Here is a 20261-nt window from a genome sequence, read left to right as displayed (position 1 = left end):
CGTACTCCTCGCTTATGGCTTGGAGCTTGGGTAACTTCACAACTCCACCCTGTGACTGCACTGGTCTTCCTCGGTGAAGCCAGGCCCACTTTTCCGGGGTTTTCTGCACCATAAGACAAGATTTTGATATATATAAAAGGGACTGCAGAGTTCTTATTGTGCCTTCTTGCAGTCGAAAAGGTGAAAAATTTAGTGACAAAACTGAGATTTAATGTGCAGAAGAGAATTGTAAATTATCAAATTCAAAGAGAAATTGCTGCTGAATAAGCATATAGTTACAAAAAGCCATTAAATGTGCACATAGCTAGTAAAATGGATTCTAAATATTGGCTTGTTGACTACATTGACCACTTATGCTTGAACATGTGACCATAATTTAATAGAATTTAAGCCCTTGACCTGACTGTTAATGTACATGTATTGACTTTAATCCAAATACATTGAACTTGGATGAGAGTTAATTTATGTTGGTTTGAGAATGTCAGTCAGTCTACCACAGTAAGGGGTTCCAGGAGGAGGAGAAGAGGAGATAGAATTTATACCCTGCTCTTCACTTGAAATCTCAGAGTGGTTTATAATCTCCTTTCCCTTCTCCTCCCAACAACAGTCACCTTGTGAGGTAGGTGGGTGAGAAAGATCTGAGAGAACTACTCTTGAGAGAAAGAGCAGTGAGAGAGTTATGACTGACCCAAGGACATACCAGCAGGTGCATGCATAAGAATGGGGAATCAAACTCGGTTCTCCCAGAATAGAGTTCACACACTTAACCACTACACTAAACTGGCTCTTGGAAGCATGCATCATGTAAATCTGAATGCATTCTGGAAACTATATTAAATGTAGCTTAAAATCAGAAGTCCTTTATGATTCTCTTAGCAATGATGTGTAGTGCATTCTGGAAACTATATTAAAATTTAGTTTAAAATCAAAAGTTCTTTATGATTTTCTCAGCAATGATGTGTAGTGCTGTTAAAACAATGGAGGAGTCTAAAGGTGGAGTTATAATCTTGAGATCCTTGATTTTGAAGTGATTAAATAGTAATACAGTGCTTCAGAGAAGAGAACATTTAATTCCTTAATTAACATATTAGGAACACAAAATCCCAGAGTGAGATGGTGAGAGAAAGTCAAATGTGTTGCATTTTTAAGCTTCTAACTGAACAGGCCCAGCTGGTTTTAAATGAAACAAATCTGGATATCTGTTGCTTTTTAATCTTTTCCAAGTGTTGGTCCTAAGTGAAATCTGTTCAGCCTGGTTATCAACTACAGTAAAAGTTTACAGAACTTCTGTGCATTTCTCTTCTCCCACCACTTTTGTTATTTAGTCAGCCTAGAACAATATTATTATGTGCTATGTGTGAATGATACAGATGTAGGATTGTTGTAACTGACTTGAAAGGTAATTTTTCTGATGCTGCATATCCTGAAGTTGGGCTAGTACTTAAGTGTTACAATTAATATTTTAATTTTTAAAATATTTTTCTGAAGCAATATTTATTTCTCTGTGGCATCTTTTATTACTGTTCTACTGTATCGCTGTTATGTAACCTGTATATATTGTTCTTTTACAGATATACCAAACTGGGATATGCTGGTAATACAGAGCCACAGTTTATCATTCCTTCATGTAAGTTTCACTTTCCTGCTCTCACAATGGGCCTACGATGTCCTTGCTCTTTTTCTTACTCTGAATATAAGAAAAGAACCCTACTCTCACTTTTCTCCCTTTCTCACAATACAAGAACTCGTGGACATTCAATGAAATTGCTGAGCTGTCAGGTTAGAAGTGGTAAAAGGAAGTACTTCTTCACCCAAAGGGTGATTAACATGTGAAATTTGCTGCCACAGGAGGTGGCGGTGGCTACAGCCTTAAACAGCTTCAAATGAATAAGCATATGGAGCAGAGGTCCATCATTGGCTATTAGCTACAGCTTATGTTGGAACTCTGTCTGGGGCAGTGATGCTCTGTATTCTTGTGCTTGGGGAGGGGGCACAGTGGCAGTGCTTCTAGTCCCTCTGCTGCACCTCTTGATGACAGTTGGTTTTTTGACCACTATGTGACACAGAGTATTGGATTGGATGGGCCATTGGCCTGATCCAACATGGCTTCTCTTATGTTCTTAGGTTCTTTTTTGTTGTCTTTAGCATCTTTGGCCAGCCTAAGCTCATACTGAGCTTTAGCTTTCCTTTTTCTCTACAAGCACTGGTGATTTGTTCATATTTATCCTTGGTTATAAGGGCCTCCTTCCAATTCCTAAAGGAGTCTTTTTTATTTTTCAAGTCTTTAGAGAGCTGTTTATGGAACCAACTCAGTTTCTTTCGGCTTTTTCCATTTTTTCTTCTCATAGGAATAGTCTGTGGTTGCGCTTTCAGTATTTCGCTTTTAAGAAACTCCCACCCCTCTTGAACCCCCTTCTTCCTAAGTATTTTTGACCATGGAATTTTACCCAGCATAGTTCTACGTTTGTTGAAGTTTGCCTTTCTGAATCCAACCTATAAGTCTATGTATAGCTTTTCCATTCCCTAAGACTGTAAATTCCAAAATCACATGGTCACTACTGCCCAGGGTGCCCACTGCTTACACTTCATCAATAAATTCTTCCTTGTTGGTGAGAATCAAGTCCAAGATAGCATATTCTCTTGTTTCCTATCTATTTTATAATCTGATGTATGCCAATAAAGGCTTTTGTTGTTGTTTTTAGTTCAATAGTGACTAATTACATAAAAAAGAAACAGTTTATAATCCCTTCTTTTTGAAAGCCTTCCAGGTCTTGATCTTCTTGATAAATAAGAAATATACAGAAATAACAAAAACAATCATATGCAGCTGTACATTAGACAATTGATCCTTGATTACCAAACTCAAGAATAAAGCAACCTTTTCAGTTATTTCAGATGACAATTCATTCAGAAGACGACAAACCTTTACAGCATCTGAGAAGCCTGTCATATTGGACAAAATTGGATCCAGAAACCTAAGGCGTATAATATCATATAGGGGACAATAAAGGAGAAAATGGGACAATGAGTCTTAATGAGAGTGGAATTTTTTTATATCTACCATAGGTAACTGCTGATGGAATAGTATTGCATCTGGCAAGGGTAAATGCTCTACGTCATTTTGGAACATGGAGAGTTGATAAATAAGAAAGCAAGTGGCCAATAGTTAGGGAAATTCCAAAATTTATAGGAGAGCAAGATTTATTCACAGCACTAAATAGTTTTTGCAATTGGATATCTAAAATTCTGCGTTTAATTAGATAATATGCATTTGTAAAAGGGAGCATATAGAGAGAGTCCATAGACAAACCTAAGGAGATAATTTTCCTCTCTGTGCAGGAAATCCATTTGGACGAGGAGGAGTCTGACAGCATTTGATATAAATAGCTCCCACAATAGTGCACATGTAACCAATATTTGTTTGAAATAAGCCATGCTCTAGTTTCTAACATATTGAGGCCTGTTTCTAGACAAAGAGTGGCATATGAGACACAGCATGGTGCACCCATGATTTTCTTAACACATTTGGACTGAACTCTTTCAATATCAGGCTCAAAGGCACTAATCCAAGTTGGAATACCATACAATAACTGCAGGATTACTTTGGCTTTTTAAAGCCACTGGAACAAACTGGTTGCTTCTATTAAAAAAAAAAACAACGGGAAATGGCTAATGCACTAATGGCTGCTAAGCTGACAGTTGATTTACGGTGACATGACCAGGAAATATTGTAACTAAAATGGAGACCTAGGTATTTAAAATGCCTGACCTGCTCTATTTCTTTCCCGTCAAATAGCCATTTGTGGATTTTACAAGACTTAGCAAAAACCAGTATCTTAGATTTTTCGTAGTTCAGATGCAGTTTGTTTTCTTGAAAGAAACTGAGACATCTATTCAACAGTTGTCTGAGCCCAACCCTCGTATGAGAAAGGAGTACTGTGTCATCTGCATATAACAAGATGGACGCATGCAGGGAGCCCAATTTTGGGGAATGGCAGTCTACTTCTGTTAATTCTGGAGCCAAACAATTGAGGAATAGATTGAATAAAAAAGGAGCAAGTATGCATCCTTGTTTAACTTCTTTATTGAAAGGAATTTTAGGCGTTAGTTCACCAATAGTTGAGGTTTTGATTTGGCAAGTGGTGGAGGAATGTAGAGTTATGATAAGTTAGACAAGTCTCTTATTAATGCCCAGTTGATGCAGTTTAATCCATAGTCGCTCTCTATCTACAGAATTGAATGCCCCTTTAAGGTCCAAAAAAGCTGCATAAAATTTGGAATTCCTAGGGATGGAATATTTGTTGGCCAGGTGCACTAGAGTGATGCAGTGATCTACAGTAGATTTACCTTTAGTGAACCCAATTTGTTCAGGACCTAAGATTCTTTGCTGAGACATCCAAGAGGTTAATTTAGTTAATAGATGCTTGGCGTATAGTTTGCCTATGATGGAAAGAAGGCTGATTGGCCTGTAATTAGAAGAAATTGTACAGTCACCTTTCTTATAGATTGGGACTATGATTGCATTCTGCCAGGCATCAGGAATAAGGCCTGTTTAATTGATCATGGTAAAAAGGGAAGCGAGGGGGACAGACCACTATTCTGAATCTAACTTTAGGAGCCCTGGGGGAATCAAATCAGGGCCAGGAGCTTTTCCAATTTTCAGTTGGTTGATTAACTCATATTTTTACAAGGTTATGGATAATTTTCTAAAAAACAATTCATGAGATAGATGAAATATTAAAAGCAAATGTAAGTTCCATATAAGTGTATGAATTATAATTAAAATGATAATAATTTATATGTTGTGCTTGTATGTGTGCACATTCGCAACCTGATTTTTTAAAATTAAAATTAAAATGTAGTCTGCTCACAGTTTTAAGCTAGCACCATTTTTGGTTTACAAATTAGAATATCTGCTCACGAGACTCCATACCTTACAGCAGGGCTGTCAAAGAAGGGTAGTGATTGGCTGAGCCTGTAAGGAGGGCTGGATCGGACACAAATGAGGCTTTGTGGGGCCAGGCCATGAGTGTCAAAAAAATATAATGCCAGGTAGTGGAGATATAAACTTTATAATGGACACAAACACAAAGATATTTTTAACTTAAATACAAACATGCTTAAAACTCTTCCAATAGTTTAAGTTGGAAAGGTAGGGGAATAGTGGAATTTGGCAGTGCAATGGTAAAAATAAAACATCAAGAAAAAGCACAAGGCTCTGATTTTGTGGAAACAGTGAAATGGCATTGTAAGCTTCTCCCCCCCCCCTCCCCCCGGTCTACTCAGATTATCGCCCATTCAGCAGAGATAAACTGGCTGAAAGTATGAACCCTTTGTTTGCAAGGACACAACTCCAGCATAAAGCATAAATTTGAGCTGGCTATAGGAACACTGAAAATGTAACCATCTCCACTCCATTTGAAACAATTGCAGAGCACAGACAAAGCTGCAAGAAAAACGTGGAATGGATTTGAAAGCCCACCCCATGTTTTCCTTGCAGCAGCCAGCAGAGAAAGGCAGGAAGAGTCGGGGAACTGAGACTCAGCCTCAGAGCTTCAAAGAACCTGGGAACTCTTAAGAGATTTAGCCTTGGAGCTTCAAAGGGTAAGAACAGGAGTGGGAGGAGAGGGGAGAAAAGAGTCCTGCAGGCCTGATAAAAACCCTGGGTGGGCTGATTCTGTCTTGCGGGACAGAGGTTTGACACCCCTGCCTTAGAGAGAACATTGCCATGGAGTATGAACTTTCCTCTCCTTCATGGGTTTTAGCACCAAGTGCTTGCCTTGTAGTGCTAAGTCCCCTCTGTGTTTTTCTCACCATCAAAAAAGTGCCTCACCACTTGTACTAAGTCTGCATGGCAAAGAGCTCTGTGACATTATTCCATGCTGTGCGCCATAACTACTGAGTTGTAAGATGGCCTGGCTGAAGCTTATTTAGGGTGGAGAGAGCCTTGGGTGGGTGCTGGAGAGGGGACTTGGCCACTGTGGGAAGGGCAGTGATTGGCTAAACCTGTAATTGTCATCCTGAGCTGCTCCAAGCCTAATGGATAATGCTGCGGTGGCCGAAGAATGACCTGGGTTTTCAGTGCCATTGGTGCCTATGGGATACACTTTTTTTTGGTGTAACTTTGCACCTCTGGCAGGTGGCATTCCCAGGCTGAAAGAGCTCAGGGAACTGACTAATTCTGGCCATGCCCCCCAAATTACCCACACCTGTGCAGGGGCCTAGACCTCAGTTACTCCATCAGGCAGCCACAGTGGTCCTCCATCAGCACAAAAGTGACTTGTCATAAATGGCCATTACATTGATGTATTTCAGACAAACCGACACAAGGATTCAGTTGGTTCCCTGAGCGCTTTCAGGATTGTTAGCACTTTAAAATTACATGCATGTTCACTCAAATTGGTTTGAGTGAAAAACATATTGGGGATCATGGTAAATTAATATTCTATCATTATTAATTGGTTTGGAACTTGCTATGTTAAAAATACTTAAATGAGATTAAATGAGAAAGTTGTTTTTGAAATGCATCCTAGAGATATTGCATGTTTCCTAGTCATAGGTATACTTACCTTCACCAGTATTAGTCCTGCATACAAGTACTTCTGTTATGTTGTCACAGAAGAAGAAGAAGGGTGAAGAACGGGGTTCAAGAGGGGTGGGAGTTTTTTAAAAACAAAATACTGAAAGCACAATCACAGGCAATTGAAAGGTAATGAAGAGAGGGCGGAACTGCTCAATTCCTACTTTTCCTCAGTCTTCTCTTCTGAGGGAAACAGTGCTCAACGTGGCAAAAACTGAACATATAATGAGGGTATGGAATTCCAACCTAGGATCAGCATGTGGTAGTAAATAAACACCTTGTTTCTTTAAATGAAACTAAGTCCTCGGGGCCAGATGAACTGCATCCAAGGGTTCTAAAAGAGCTTGCAGATGCAATTTCTGAGCCTCTGGCTATTATTTTTGAGAATTCTTGGAGAACAGGAGAGGTGCCGGAAGATTGGAGGTGGGCGAATGTTGTCCCCATCTTCAAGAAGGGGAAAAAGGAGGATCCGGTTAACTACAGACCCATCAGCTTGACGTCTATACCTGGAAAAGTTTTAGAATGAATCATCAAACAGTCAGTCCTGGAATATTTAGAAAGGATGGCTGTGATTACTACGAGCCAGCATGGGTTTCTCAAGAACAAGTCATGTCAGACTAACCTGATCTCTTTTTTTGATCAGGGGAATGCTGTAGACATTGTTTATCTTGATTTCAGTAAGGCTTTTGATAAGGTTTCACATACTATCCTTGTTTACAAGTTCGTAAAATGTGGTTTGGGTCCTGTTATTTTTAGGTGGATCTCTAACTGGTTGACAGATCGCACCCAAAGAGTGCTTGTGAATGGTTCCTCATCCTCTTGGAGAAGAGTGACAAGTGGAGTGCCTCAAGGATCTGTCCAGGGACCTGTTTTGTTCAACATCTTTATAAATCAGGGGTCCTCAAACTTTTTAAATAGGGGGCCAGTTCACTGTCCCTCAGACTATTGGAGGGCCGGACTGCCGTTACTGTACAAGGCCGCGGGCCGTCAGTTCTCCGTCTTCTGCATCTCTCTCCCTTCCCCACACCACACACCCCGGCCTGGGAACTCACCTCACCTCGGTATCACCTCACACTCTGTCTCCGCCGCCTCAGCCCAGTGCCGGAAGTGTGCGTTGCTAACGCGAGTTTAGGTCGAACATCACTTCCGGTCTGATTTTGCCATAACCCTGCGGGCCGCATAAACGTCCTCAGCGGGCCGCATCTGGCCCGCGGGCCGTAGTTTGAGGACCCCTGTTATAAATGATTTGGATGAAGGAATAGAGGGAATGCTTATTAAATTTGTTTATGATACTAAATTGGGAGGGGTTGCAAATAGAGTAGAATACAGAAACAGGATACAGGATGACCTGGATAGGCTGGAATACTGGGCTAAAATGAATTTTAACAGGGATAAATGTAAAGTTCTGCATTTAGGTAGGAAAAATCCCATGCATGGTTATAGGATGGGGGAGACTTGTCTTAGCAGTAGTATGTGTCAAAAGAATCTAGGGATCTTAGTGGAACATACACTGAACATGAGTCAACAGCGTAATGTGGTGGCTTAAAAGGGAAATGCTATTTTGGGCTGTATCAACAGAAGTATAGTGTCTAGATCATGTGTTCAGTTTTGGGCACCACATTTTAAGAAGGATATTGACAAGCTGGAACTGGTCCAGAGGAAGGCGATGAAGATGGTGAGGGTTCTGGAGACCGAGTCCTGTGAAGAAAGGTTAAAGGAACTGTCATCTAGAGGATGGTGTGGAATTGTTTTCTGTGGCTCCAGAAAGTAGGACCAGAACCAATGGGCTGAAATTAAATCAAAAGAGTTTCCAGCTCAACATTAGGAAGGACTTCCTGACTATTAGAGGGGTTCCTCAGTGGAACAGGCTTTCTTGGGAGGTGGTGGGCTCTCCTTCCTTGGAGGTTTTTAAACAGAGGCTAGATGGCCATCTGACGGCAATGAAAATCCTGTGAATTTAGGGAGAGGTGTTTGTGAGTTTTTTGCATTGTGCAGGGGATTGGACTAGATGACCCTGGAGGTCCCTTCCAACTCTATGATTCTGTGATGCTAAAGTGTCTCTGCAATTGAAACGTCTTTTCTTCATCACAGGTATTGCTATTAAGGAGTCAGCCAAAGTTGGTGATCAAGCACAAAGAAGGGTTATGAAAGGTGTGGATGATTTGGACTTCTTTATTGGAGACGAAGCAATAGAAAAGCCAACATACGCAACAAAGGTAAGTAAAATTGAAACAAATACCTCTAAATTCTTTGGCTTACTGATGAGTTCTTTGATGGCAGAGTTTGTCCCAGACAGTAATAGCAAGCATCTTTTTTGGGGTTGGTGTCTGTAAGACAATATGAATACAGTATATAACATTACATGTGCTGTAGAGGTGGTCTAAACAACATGGCTATTATTTCAGGTTGCTTTTAGTTGTATTTGTTTCACAGGACAGCTACACCAGGGGCTGTCATTCCACTTTGGGGCCTGTCATTTCCATCCAAAAGTAGTCTATCTGGGCCCAGAGAGATTAATGAAAACTCCAATCTGCATTTTCTTTGCAACTCTTCTCGTGCTGTAATGTATTTCAATTGAGGGCCATGCAAGTCAATTGGCATTCTTGGCTACCATTTCCAGTGGGCCTTCCAGCCTCTCCCATTGTTTCCAACGGGCAATCCTGTAATTCCTTTTAGTACATCCACTATAAGTAGCATCTGCTCCTATAGAGCAGAATAGCAGCTCCGTGATCTGCTCTCAGACCTGCCAATCAAGGTCAGTACAACTGCTGTGGGTGTTTCTACGATTCCAAGAAGTCCACCTCCAGTGGTGTCTGGAGATTGATTGCATCGGCACCAGGCTATCTGCAAAAACAAACCAATAACACAAACAAACCACCCCAAATCCCAGCTGTTTTGTTTTCCATTTCATTCACAGCGCCAGTTGACAATCAGATTCTGGATTTTGAAACCCAGCTTCCACCAAGATTGAACTTAGGTTGTGAGCAGAGAGCTCAGACTGCACTACTGCAGCTTTACCACTCTGCGCCATGGGGCTGCCTTAAGTTTAGATATAACAGAATGAAATGTGTCCTTCTATGTAATCCATGAGATTTATGAGCCAACATATATTCTTTCTTTTTTTTGTAAAAAATAATTGCAGTTCTCAGAAGGCTCAGATTATTAACCTTGCCAATTAGCATGGTAATAATGTATTTTTAAAAAGAGAGAAAGTATTGGCACTTTTATTTTTTTTCCTTGCTTCAGTGTTAATATTGGGGAGGTTGAAAAACACAATTGTTTTTTGTTTTGTATTCTTAGGTGAAGCTTCAGAGTATCTGTAGAAGCAAATTCCATAATAATATTGCAAAATTAATTCCATATGACAGACTTACTTAGCAGTTTTGCTGGCATAACTCCACAGCAACGTAGGTGGTAACCACATTCTAGAAGAAAGAAGAGTTTGAAAAGTCCCCACTCTTCTCATGCACAGGTTGTTACAACACTTCTTAAAATTAAGAAGCAGGCTTGGGCTGTAAATGGCAGATGAATACCCCTGATCTGGAGAAGTTCAAAGGGCATATTGATATATGTACCTTCAGTCAGTCACCTTGTTGGATCCTTCTCCAAGAGCTTTGTTTTATTGAGGATGTTTTGTGCCAAAACAAATAAGCTTTGTGCTAAACTGCTGCAAAGATTACATAGTGGGAAGTAGACATTCAGCACTGTAATTCAGGGGTGGAAAATGGTCAGTAAAAGTCAGTTTTTGCGCTCTGATCAGTAATTTGTCAGTTTTTAAAAAATTATTTTTATTCTCTTTATATTTTTATTGAATTTTAAACAATATACAAGTTAATATCAATATTAATAGTCATATACAATTAATTAAATATGGAATCAGGTTGTAAACATGCATAAATACTTACATGCATACAATAAAATATCAGGTAAGGATTTTAAGTTATAAAGATGCATCTAGATATGTAGACCATTTTCTATCCAAGGAGAGAAGTCAAGATGAAAACAAAATTAAGATTAAGACAATAATTCCTATATCAAAACACAGTTAATCTAATTGAACCCATATTATTATATTGGGGAGGGACAGAGGCTCAGTGGTAGAGCATCTGCTTGGTAAGCAGAAGGTCCCAGGTTCAATCCCTGGCATCTCCAAAAAAGGGTCCAGGCAAATAGTTATGAAAAACCTCAGCTTGAGACCCTGGAGAGCCGCTGCCAGTCTGAGTAGACAATACTGACTTTGATGGACCAAGGGTCTGATTCAGTATAAGGCCATATCATTAAACTATTATCATTAAACTATCATATGTCCGTATCATTAAACTATTAATTATGCATTTCTATGAATTCTTAACTGCCTAAATATTCTCTATGCAAACTATTACAGGTTATTCCAAAATTTACTATCTGGTAATTATAATTAGGTGCGATCCATGACTAGCACAGTAAAAAAAAGGAAGGTAGAAAAAAGAGAAGTAAAAAAAACATAACTGAAGGAAAATATTAAAAACTTATAAGTAGAGAAGATCAAGATATTCTGGTTTGTGTGGTTGAATGTCATGTGCTGTAATTAACTCAATAAAAGGATACCATTTCTCTGTGAATTTCGAGTTATCACTATCTGAGTTTGAATGTTGGATATGATCTGTAATTTTTTCTAGTATGAGAATGTCCCAAACCTTGGATAACCAGCTGGAGATTAATGGAACTTGAGGTGATTTCCATTTTGAAGCAATTAGGATTTTTGCTTCTATCAGCATGTTAGTTATCAGTGTTCGCCTAAATTGAGGTACTGTTGGATCTTGCCAGATGTCCAGGAAGATCAGTTGAGGAAGTAATGGAATTTCATATCCTGTTATAATTTTGATTTGTTGTAAAAACTGATGCCAGAATGAAGTAATATGAGGACACTTCCACCAGCAGTGGGCAAAATCACTGACTTCACCACAGTTTTTCCAGCATAATGGAGAGTAGTTAGATGATATTAAAGATAGTCTTTTAGGTGTAAGGTACCACTGTGTTATAATTTTGTAAGATATTAATTTTGAACTGATTAGTGCGAAACAAATCAGAGGACCAGATCTTTTCCCATTGGTCATCGCTGAGAGGTATCCCCCAATTATGTTGCCATTTTGACTGGCATGATAAACGCTGAACACTATCCAGAGAAATCAATATAGCATAAGTTTTAGAAATTATGCCTTTGTGATTATAGTCTGATTGTTTAAGAAGTAGTTCAAAATCAGAGTGAGGAGATGACATTACTTTTTTCAAGTTGAAAGTAGAAGAGGTATGTTGAAGCTGCAAATAAAAGTACCAACGAATCAGAATTATTAGCTATATCTACTAGTCTTGTTAGTCCCGCTTATCTCCAGATTTCTGCAACCCTTGTTTCATTGCCTGGAGGAAACCAGCTTTGGAATAAAAATGATGAGAATCTGGAAATAAATGGAAGTAATTTTTTCCTAAGAATGTCCCAAATTCCAAGTAAAGATTTTAAAAAGGTGCTATTCCTTACAGAGGGAGGACATGATTTTGCTGTTGACCAAATTATTTCTTTAATAGATGCTGGAGCTGTATACATTGACAACGAGGTAGTCCAATCTTCCTGCTCTGATTTCTGAAGAAGTTTAATTATCATTGCTATTATTGTAGCTTTGTAGTATGTAGCCAAGTCTGGAAAGTTTAAGCCTCCTCGAGAAGTCTGCCCTTTAAGAATTTTAAAACTGGTTCTTGGTTTTTTGTGTTGCCATAAATATTCATTTAGGGTTTTTTGCCATGATTTAAGTAGATTAGCAGGTAAATGTACTGGAAGTGTACGAAATAAGAAGAGCCATTTAGGAAAGAGGAATGATTTAATAAGTTGCAGTTTGTCATGAAAAGATTTATTAAGTTTGTTCCATTTGTTGTTTGTAGCTTGTTGGATTTCTTGAGAGATGGGTAGGTGGTTGAATTTTAGAATATTGTTGAGATGACAAGGAATCTGAACTCCTAGATAAGTAAGTGATTTTGATAACCATTGGTATCTATAGTGTTGACAAATATATAGTTCTGTATCTGAGGTAAGTTGTAGAGGAAGAATAGAATATTTGGCTTGATTAATACATAAACCCGAGATATTGCTAAAATGTTTGAGAGTAGTTTCAAGATTCTTCAGTGATGTCTTAAGATTTGTTAAATATAACAGCATATTGTCTGCAAATAAACTAATTTTGGATGTGTGGGAGCCAAGTTCTACTCCATGAATCTCAGAGTCATTATGTATTGCCGATGCCAACAGTTCCAAAGCCAGAGCGAAAAGGACTAGAGATAGTGGGCAGCCTTGTCTGGTTCCCCAATGCAGCTTAAATGTTTCTGATGTTAGGCCATTTATGCGGATTTGTGCTGAAGGTGCGGAATAAATAGTTTTGATAATTCTCAGGAAATTCTTACCAAAATTCATATGATGGAGAAGCTTCAAAAGAATCAAAGGCCTTCTCTACATCTAAGGACAATAGAAGTGCCTCCAAATGTTTGCGATTAGTATTAGAAATAATATTTATGGTTTTACGTATATTGGATGTTAAGTCCCTTCCGGGCATAAAACCTGCTTGGTTGGGATGAATATATTGCGTTACAAAAGAATTTAGCCTCTTGGTAATTACTGCTGTGAAAATCTTGTAGTCTTGATTTAAAAGGGAGATCAGTCTGTAGGAGGATGGGATGGTTAAGTCTTTGCCTTGTTTAGGTAGAACAATTATCGAGGCTGAGTTCCAGAGCGGTGGTAGTTTGCCATCAAAGAGTATTTCGTTGCAAGCTTTGGTGAGTGGTGGAGCTAGTAGATGTGCAGATTTTTTATAAAACTATGATGGAAAACCATCTGGTCCATCAGATTTGTTGTTTTTTAGATTTTTAATAGCAGCAGTGACTTCTTGAGGTTCAGTTGGTTGTTCCATAATTGAGTGATGTTGCTCCTCAATTTTCTTGATGTCAGGGTGTGAGTTCAGTTAATCAATGATGTCATCTGTCAAAGGATTTTTAGAGGAATAGAGGTTACAATAGTATTGAATAAAAATGTCATTGATTTTTCTGGAGTTGTGATGAAGAGTTCCCGTTTGGTCTCGAGCAGTTGTCACATATTTTGAAAATTTCCTTTCATTAACTTTCCAGGAGAGAAGTCTTAAAGTTTTTGGAGACTTTACCCAATATTTCTGTATGACAAAAAGGAGATTCTTTTTAATATGAGAACTTTCAATGGTTTCTAGAAGCTTCCGTTCAGAAATGAGTTCTTTGTACTTGAGCGGGCATCCAGAGTCTTTGTGCGATTTTTCAAGAGAGGAGATTCTCTTCTTCAACTCTAGGCAAAAGGCTTCTTTTTTACGTTTGAGTTGTATTGTCTGAGATATGATTTGTCCACAAAGGACTGCTTTAAGAGCATCCCAAATATTTGAAGCTGAAACATCTTCAGTACAATTTGTCTCCAAATATTTTTGATGTTTGTTTCAATTTGTGTAATACAATCATCATTGTACAGGATTGATTTATTTAGAGTCCAGTGAAATTGTGCATGACCATCAGAAGATGATGTTAAAGTGCAATTCACCCAGGAGTGGTCAGACCACAAGGCAGGGCCAATATCAGCAGAAGTCACTGAAGATGGCAAGGACTTGGATAAAAGAATAAAGTCAATTCTTGTATGAATGTTATGTTTTGGAGAAAAATATGTGTAATCTCTGTCAGAACTGGAAGAACTCCAAACGAGGCCCAAGACTTTGTTACAAAAGTATAGGCGTTTATTGAGAACTACAGAGCTGAAGGCACAGGATAACACTGATACCGAAAGTTAGCATTGGTTACATTCTGTGCGGTTATGGTGACAACAATAAAACGATCTTTCACACGGCTCGAGACAACTGTTTGTTTCTCAGGGTCTGTTATCAGTAGGGGAGGATGGAGTCCTGCTGAGAGAGCCTTACCGGCCCGGCTTCAAAGAGCCACCTGCAGATGTTGACCAGAGGCTATCTGTCACCCTTCAGTGATCACAGTTTGTTTGAAATGCACAGAAATGTTTGTTAGTTGCTGAAGCAAGGTTACATGGGTTAGTGCCTGGTTACAATATGGAGTCACATAGGCTAACAGCACATAGGAAAGTTACAAGTTCTGACAATCTCTTTCCTCACTATGAGTAGCTCTCCATACATCAATAAGTTGTGAGTCTTCGAATATTGAGGACAATCTAGTGGGGCCCTGTTTTTTCTTAGGTTTGGTAGGATTGTAGGATCGATCAAGGTCAGAGCTAGCAGTGTGGTTTAGGTCACCTCCTAGAATGACCTTGCCTTCTTGGAAGTTTCTCAGTGTGTGTAGTGTCTCCTCCAGAAATTACAGTTGGTTTTCATTGGGTGAGTATATAGAACCAATCGCAAGTAGCTCATCAAGTAGGCCTTTAATGAAGATATAATGGCCTTTGGGGTCAATTTTTGATGAATGATGTTGGAATCTGATGTTTCTAGATATTAATATCAAGACCCCCTCGTGACTTGGAATTTCCATTTGTGTGATACTGATGTTGGATCCAGAGAGATTTGAGAGTGCAGGAGAGTGTAGGTGGGTTTCTCGTAATAGAGCTATGTCTGTCTGAAGTTTTTTTAGGTTTGATAAGATTCGTTTCCTCTTAACAACATTGTTATGGCCTCGGACATTCAGAGAAATAATTTTCAAAATAGGAGGCATTGTAGCAGAGTGTGCACTGATGCAGAATAAAGTTATATAAATAAGTGAATATAAAGAGAGAGAGAGAAATAGAAGGGGAAAAATGAATAAGAAAAGCTAGTCATGGTCTTACCTTTCTTGTAGTTGCTGTTATTTTGTATTAGTACTAGAATGGCAGTGATAGTTGAGCAGCAACTTAAGAGAAGTGTTACTGTTATCTGTAAACAAAAAATAAAATGTTACTGCATAGTGAAAATTGTAATATAATATTATAGTCGAAGGTGAAGCTATTGGTGTCACTAAAGTTGATGTATTTAATATTACCAATACATATGGAGCGAATAAATAAATGAATTTGTTGAATTTAGGCTGTATTAAAATGCACACAATGAATAGGAGTAATTAATTCCAACAACAAATGCTAAAAGACAGTTAATCAGTGAATACAAATTGACACTTTAAAATAGTTAAAACTCCTTATATTGTGATATATAATTTATTTTATAAATATTCAGTAGTTAAACAGTAGTTAGACCACCCAAACCCTCTGTTTTTAACAAGTAATCAATAATATTGTGATTTAGTTATCAGAAAGAATGAAATTAAATAATAATAATAATTGATTCACTAAATAAGCAGTTATAAATGATATAGGAATTATGTTATTTTCATTTTAAAGTGAGCTTAATTAATGCAGAATATAATATAAGTGGTTAGCAACTGATTATAATATCCACCTCCCTCCCCCTTTAACACTTAAACAGGTAAAATAGCTTAATCTAGTATCTAAACAGTTAAACAGTCTCACTTAGCTGCAGCCTGGGAAACTGAATACAGTTAATGGAGAATTCTCCAATACTAAAATACTGTAAGCAAAAAAAAAAGGCTAAGAGAGATCTCCCTCCCCCCTCCCCCCCCAACTCATCAACCAAGCTTAAACAAAACATGTATTATTAGGCACAAACCAGCCTATATGAAATGCTATCTTTAAAATTTGAAACATATATGTCTATTGTAAAGTATCAGTCATAAGTATTAGATTAATGCATTTATTTAATGTTCAGTTTGGCTTCTTTCATTGGTGATGCTGGCATTTTCTGTTTGTGTGAAGTAGTGCATAACCAGCTTCTAAACTCTCAGCATACTACAGTCTGTCTTTAAAGGTGACTTGCATCTTGTTGTTGTGAAGCCATTTATAGCGAATTTTAGCTGCGCATAAGGCTTCTGTGATGGGTTTCATCTCGCGTCTCCAGTTCAATACGTCCTGTGGTAAGTCTAGGTATACATGAATAGAGTCATTTTTGAAGGAAGGCCACTCCGAGTCCTTGCTAACTCAAGTATTTTTTGTCTGACCCTCTGATCTGGAATGGTTGCTAATATGTCTCTTGGGCCTCTGATTGCTGCTCGTGAGGGGGAACCAAGGTGGTAGGCAGCAGAAATAGAAGGAGCGATATCGTCTTCCTGATCTAATACATTTGCTAGCCATTCTGCAGTAAAGCTTGGGAGATCCTGATTATTATTTAAGTCCTCTTTAAAACCCCTAAATTTAAAATTGGAATGCCGTGAAGATTATTCTAGTAAGAGTACTTTCTCTTTAAGAGTAATATTTTCAGCCTTCAGTGTTTTTACGTCTTCCTGTAAAGCCAGCCTGATTTCTCTTGCACTACCCACAGCTTTACTTACATTTTCAAGCACGATTTGAAATGAGGCAAACTGATCTGTCAGAGGTTTGATTATTGCTGACATGTTATCTGTTATTTTCTTTTCAAAATTGCTAAACATCATTTCTAGGGTCATCTCGTTAGGAACGGGGGCGGGCAAGAAAGCAGTTGTTCCCTCAGCCGCCATTTTGTCTTCGCTCCTCAGGTCCATGTTCTGAGTTGTCGCTGGAGTTTTTATTGTAAATAAGTCCTTGATCCCCTTATTATTTGCAGGGGTTGTTGTGGACTTTCAGGTTGATGTTTTACTCATGTTTAATAGAGGTGATATACTGGTTTCTGTGAGTTAGATGAGCTGAGGTAAAAGGGGGAATCAGAGCAAGTACTCTAGGTGTCCATCTTAGCAGGCTCTGACGCAACGCCACCATTGAAGTCAGTATTTCTTTGTTTTTGCGAATGCATTTTCTGGGTTTTTATTTTTGTTACTGTATTTTAGGGGAAAGAAGAGGGCAAGAAAAATGCTGGCAGATGCAGTGCAGAAAACTGTTGAGAAATGAAAGAGTTAATTAATAATGTCTTTTTTCAGCAAAAACAAAGATAAAGTAAAAGCAAAAACAATTCTTACCTTACAGTAATTATGTTTTGTTCTTATAATGATTACTTTATGTATAATTGCAAATATGTTTTATTTGTTAAATTTGATTTTTTACTGCCCATTTCCTGTAAACTGGGCTTTGGGGAGTGTACAACAATAAACAACATATTATATAGGTTAAAACATTACAATTGCAATAAAATACCAATCAAATTTGCCCAGATGGCAAATTTCCATTTATGCTGCCCAATGGATGCTGTTGCTGTCCTCAATTTATGCCTTACAAGCCCTGCAGAACTTCATCAAGGGAATGCTTATTAGATTTGCAGATGATACTAAATTGGGAGGGGTTGCAAATACAGTAGAAGACATCATTGGCCAGATTCAGTGCCCTTCTGTCAGCCATTTCATTTGGCAGATTCCAACAGACTCCCTATTCAAGTAGGTACTGTTCCTGTAAGGTGAATTGTGTTGAGACGGTTGCCCATGTTCTTCTCCAGTGTCCTCTCTATCTGGCGTCCTGCCAGGATCTCTTATACCCCATATTGGCCCAAATTTTAGAGACCTCTGATGATTTTAAGGTGCTTTCTTGCTTGATAATTCTGATCTGGAAATAACAGAATAATAGCAAAGATTTTTTATAGAGCTATGGTTAGTCGTCCTGATAAGTAGTACTATGTATTAGGTTTTACTATGTTGCTACTTTGTTTTTATTTTGTAATCCTAATTTTATTCTGTGTGGAGCAGAAGACAGAAACAGGATACAGGATGATCTTGACAGGCTGGAAAACTGGGCTAAAACCAATAAAATGAATTTTAACAAGGATAAATGTAAAGTTCTGCATTTAGGTAAGAAAAACCCCATGCATGGTTATAGAATACGGGAGACTTGTCTGGACAGTAGTATGTACAAAAAGGATCCAGGGGTCTTAGTGGAGCATAAGCTGAACATAAATCAAGAGTGTGATGCGGTGGCTAAAAAAGGCAAATGCAATATTGGGCTGTATTAACAGAAGTATAGTGAAGTGATGGTATCATGTGAAGTGATGGTATCGCTTTACTGTGCTCTGGTAAAACCTCACCTGGAGTATTGTGTTCAGTTTGGGGCACCACATTTTAAGAAGGATATAGACAAGCTGGAATGGGTCCTGAGGAGGACAACAAAGATGGCGAGGGGTCTGGAGACCAAGTCCTATGAGGAAAGGTTGAAGGAGCTGGGCATGTTTTTGCTGGAGAGGAGGCAGCTGAGAGGTGATATGATCACCAAGTACTTGAAGGGCTGTCATAGAGAGGATGGTGTGGAATTGTTTTCTGTGACCCCAGAAGGCAGGACCAGAACCAGCAGGTTGAAATTAAATCAAAAGAGTTTCCGGCTCAACATTAGGAAGAACTTCCTGACTGTTAAAGCAGTTCCTCAGTGGAACAGACTTCCTCGGGAGGTGGTTGGCTCTCCTTCTTTGGAGGTTTTTAAATGGAGGTTAGATGGCCATCTGACAGCAATGCGGATCGTGTGAATTTTTGAGTTTCCTGCATTGTGCAGGGGGTTGGTCTGTACTTTTTAAATTAAGTTCGTAATTTTTAGAGAGATTAGGACACTGCTCGGATGCCTTGAATGTCTGTAGGCTCCTGAGTGGTTTCTCCCTGAAAGACACTGAAATAGTAGCCAAGTTCATTTTTCTGGCCACCATGATAATCCAAAGGATTTTGTAACCATAGTTTTAACTAGTAACGATGTCTCTAAATTTTAACTGTATCTCTTGTATTTTATGGGTAATTTTTACTCTGCATGACTGATTTCTTTTATGCCCATAAAGGCAAAAAAAAAAAGTTTGTAAAGAGCTCATTGCAATCCAAACGGCATCACTAGATACTTGGACTGGCCCAAAAGTGTTGAATGCCATCTTCTACTCATCTCCCTCCTTAATGCACATCCTGTAGTAAATATCTCTCGAATCCAATTTAGTGAAAATTTGACCCTACGCTACTATGCCTATTAAGTCTTTTATATAAGTGGAATTGGGTAGGCATTTGACATAGAGACTGCATTGATTCCGTGGTAATCAGTACACAGTCTGAGTCCCCCATCCTCCTTTTTCTGGAACAACACTGGAGTTGCATGAGGTGAGTTTGCCAGGCGGATAAAACTTTGAGCCAAGTTTGTATCCAAAAATTTACATAATTCAGTTCATTCGTTCCAGCTCATAAGATACAATTTAGCTTTAGGTAGTGATTTCCCCGGGATTAGTTCTTTGGCACAGTCTGTACGATGATTGGGGGAGGGGATAACTCGTCCTTCTTGCTTTCCTCAAATACTCGTTTTAAGTCTCTGTATTCTTTGGGGATCCCTTCCACTTCTTGAGTGAGGCAAACGCCCTCAGAACCCAGGGGAGGTTTTGGGCCCCACTTCACATCCCAAATGTGGGACTGACAACTTTTGTCTACGAAAACCACAGACTGAGTACTCCATTGCATATATGGGTCATGGTCCTTGAGCCATGGTGCTCTCTCACTACTGAGAAACTTACTGAAGGGGATATGATGAAAGAATGGTCTTCCCAATGTTGCCCCATTCCTACAGCGACCATTTCTGTTTCATGAGTACATGGTTTGCCCTTCATGCGAGTGCTGCCCATCTGTTCAAACTGGATGGGGTTGACTAGGGGTACCATGTCTAACCCTAGCCCTTCTACTGTGGGGGAAGTAATTAAGTCTCTGGTGCATCCCAAGTCTAGTAAAGCCCTCA

At 38.9% G+C, this 20261-nt stretch overlaps 1 protein-coding gene across 1 annotated transcript in view; it reads left to right on the top strand.

Moving 5' to 3' along the window:
- Positions 1 to 20261, top strand: part of ACTR3 (actin related protein 3) — a 112732-nt gene that overhangs the window by 21069 nt on the left and 71402 nt on the right. The window contains exons 2-3 of the mRNA XM_060261065.1: positions 1572 to 1627; positions 8672 to 8796. Of these exons, the coding sequence (XP_060117048.1) occupies positions 1572 to 1627; positions 8672 to 8796 (181 nt within the window). The remainder of the gene's footprint in view (positions 1 to 1571; positions 1628 to 8671; positions 8797 to 20261) is intronic.

Source organism: Heteronotia binoei, chromosome 21 (assembly GCF_032191835.1).
Source record: "Heteronotia binoei isolate CCM8104 ecotype False Entrance Well chromosome 21, APGP_CSIRO_Hbin_v1, whole genome shotgun sequence".
Lineage (NCBI taxonomy): Eukaryota > Metazoa > Chordata > Lepidosauria > Squamata > Gekkonidae > Heteronotia > Heteronotia binoei.
This window is presented reverse-complemented; position numbering and strand designations above follow the sequence as displayed.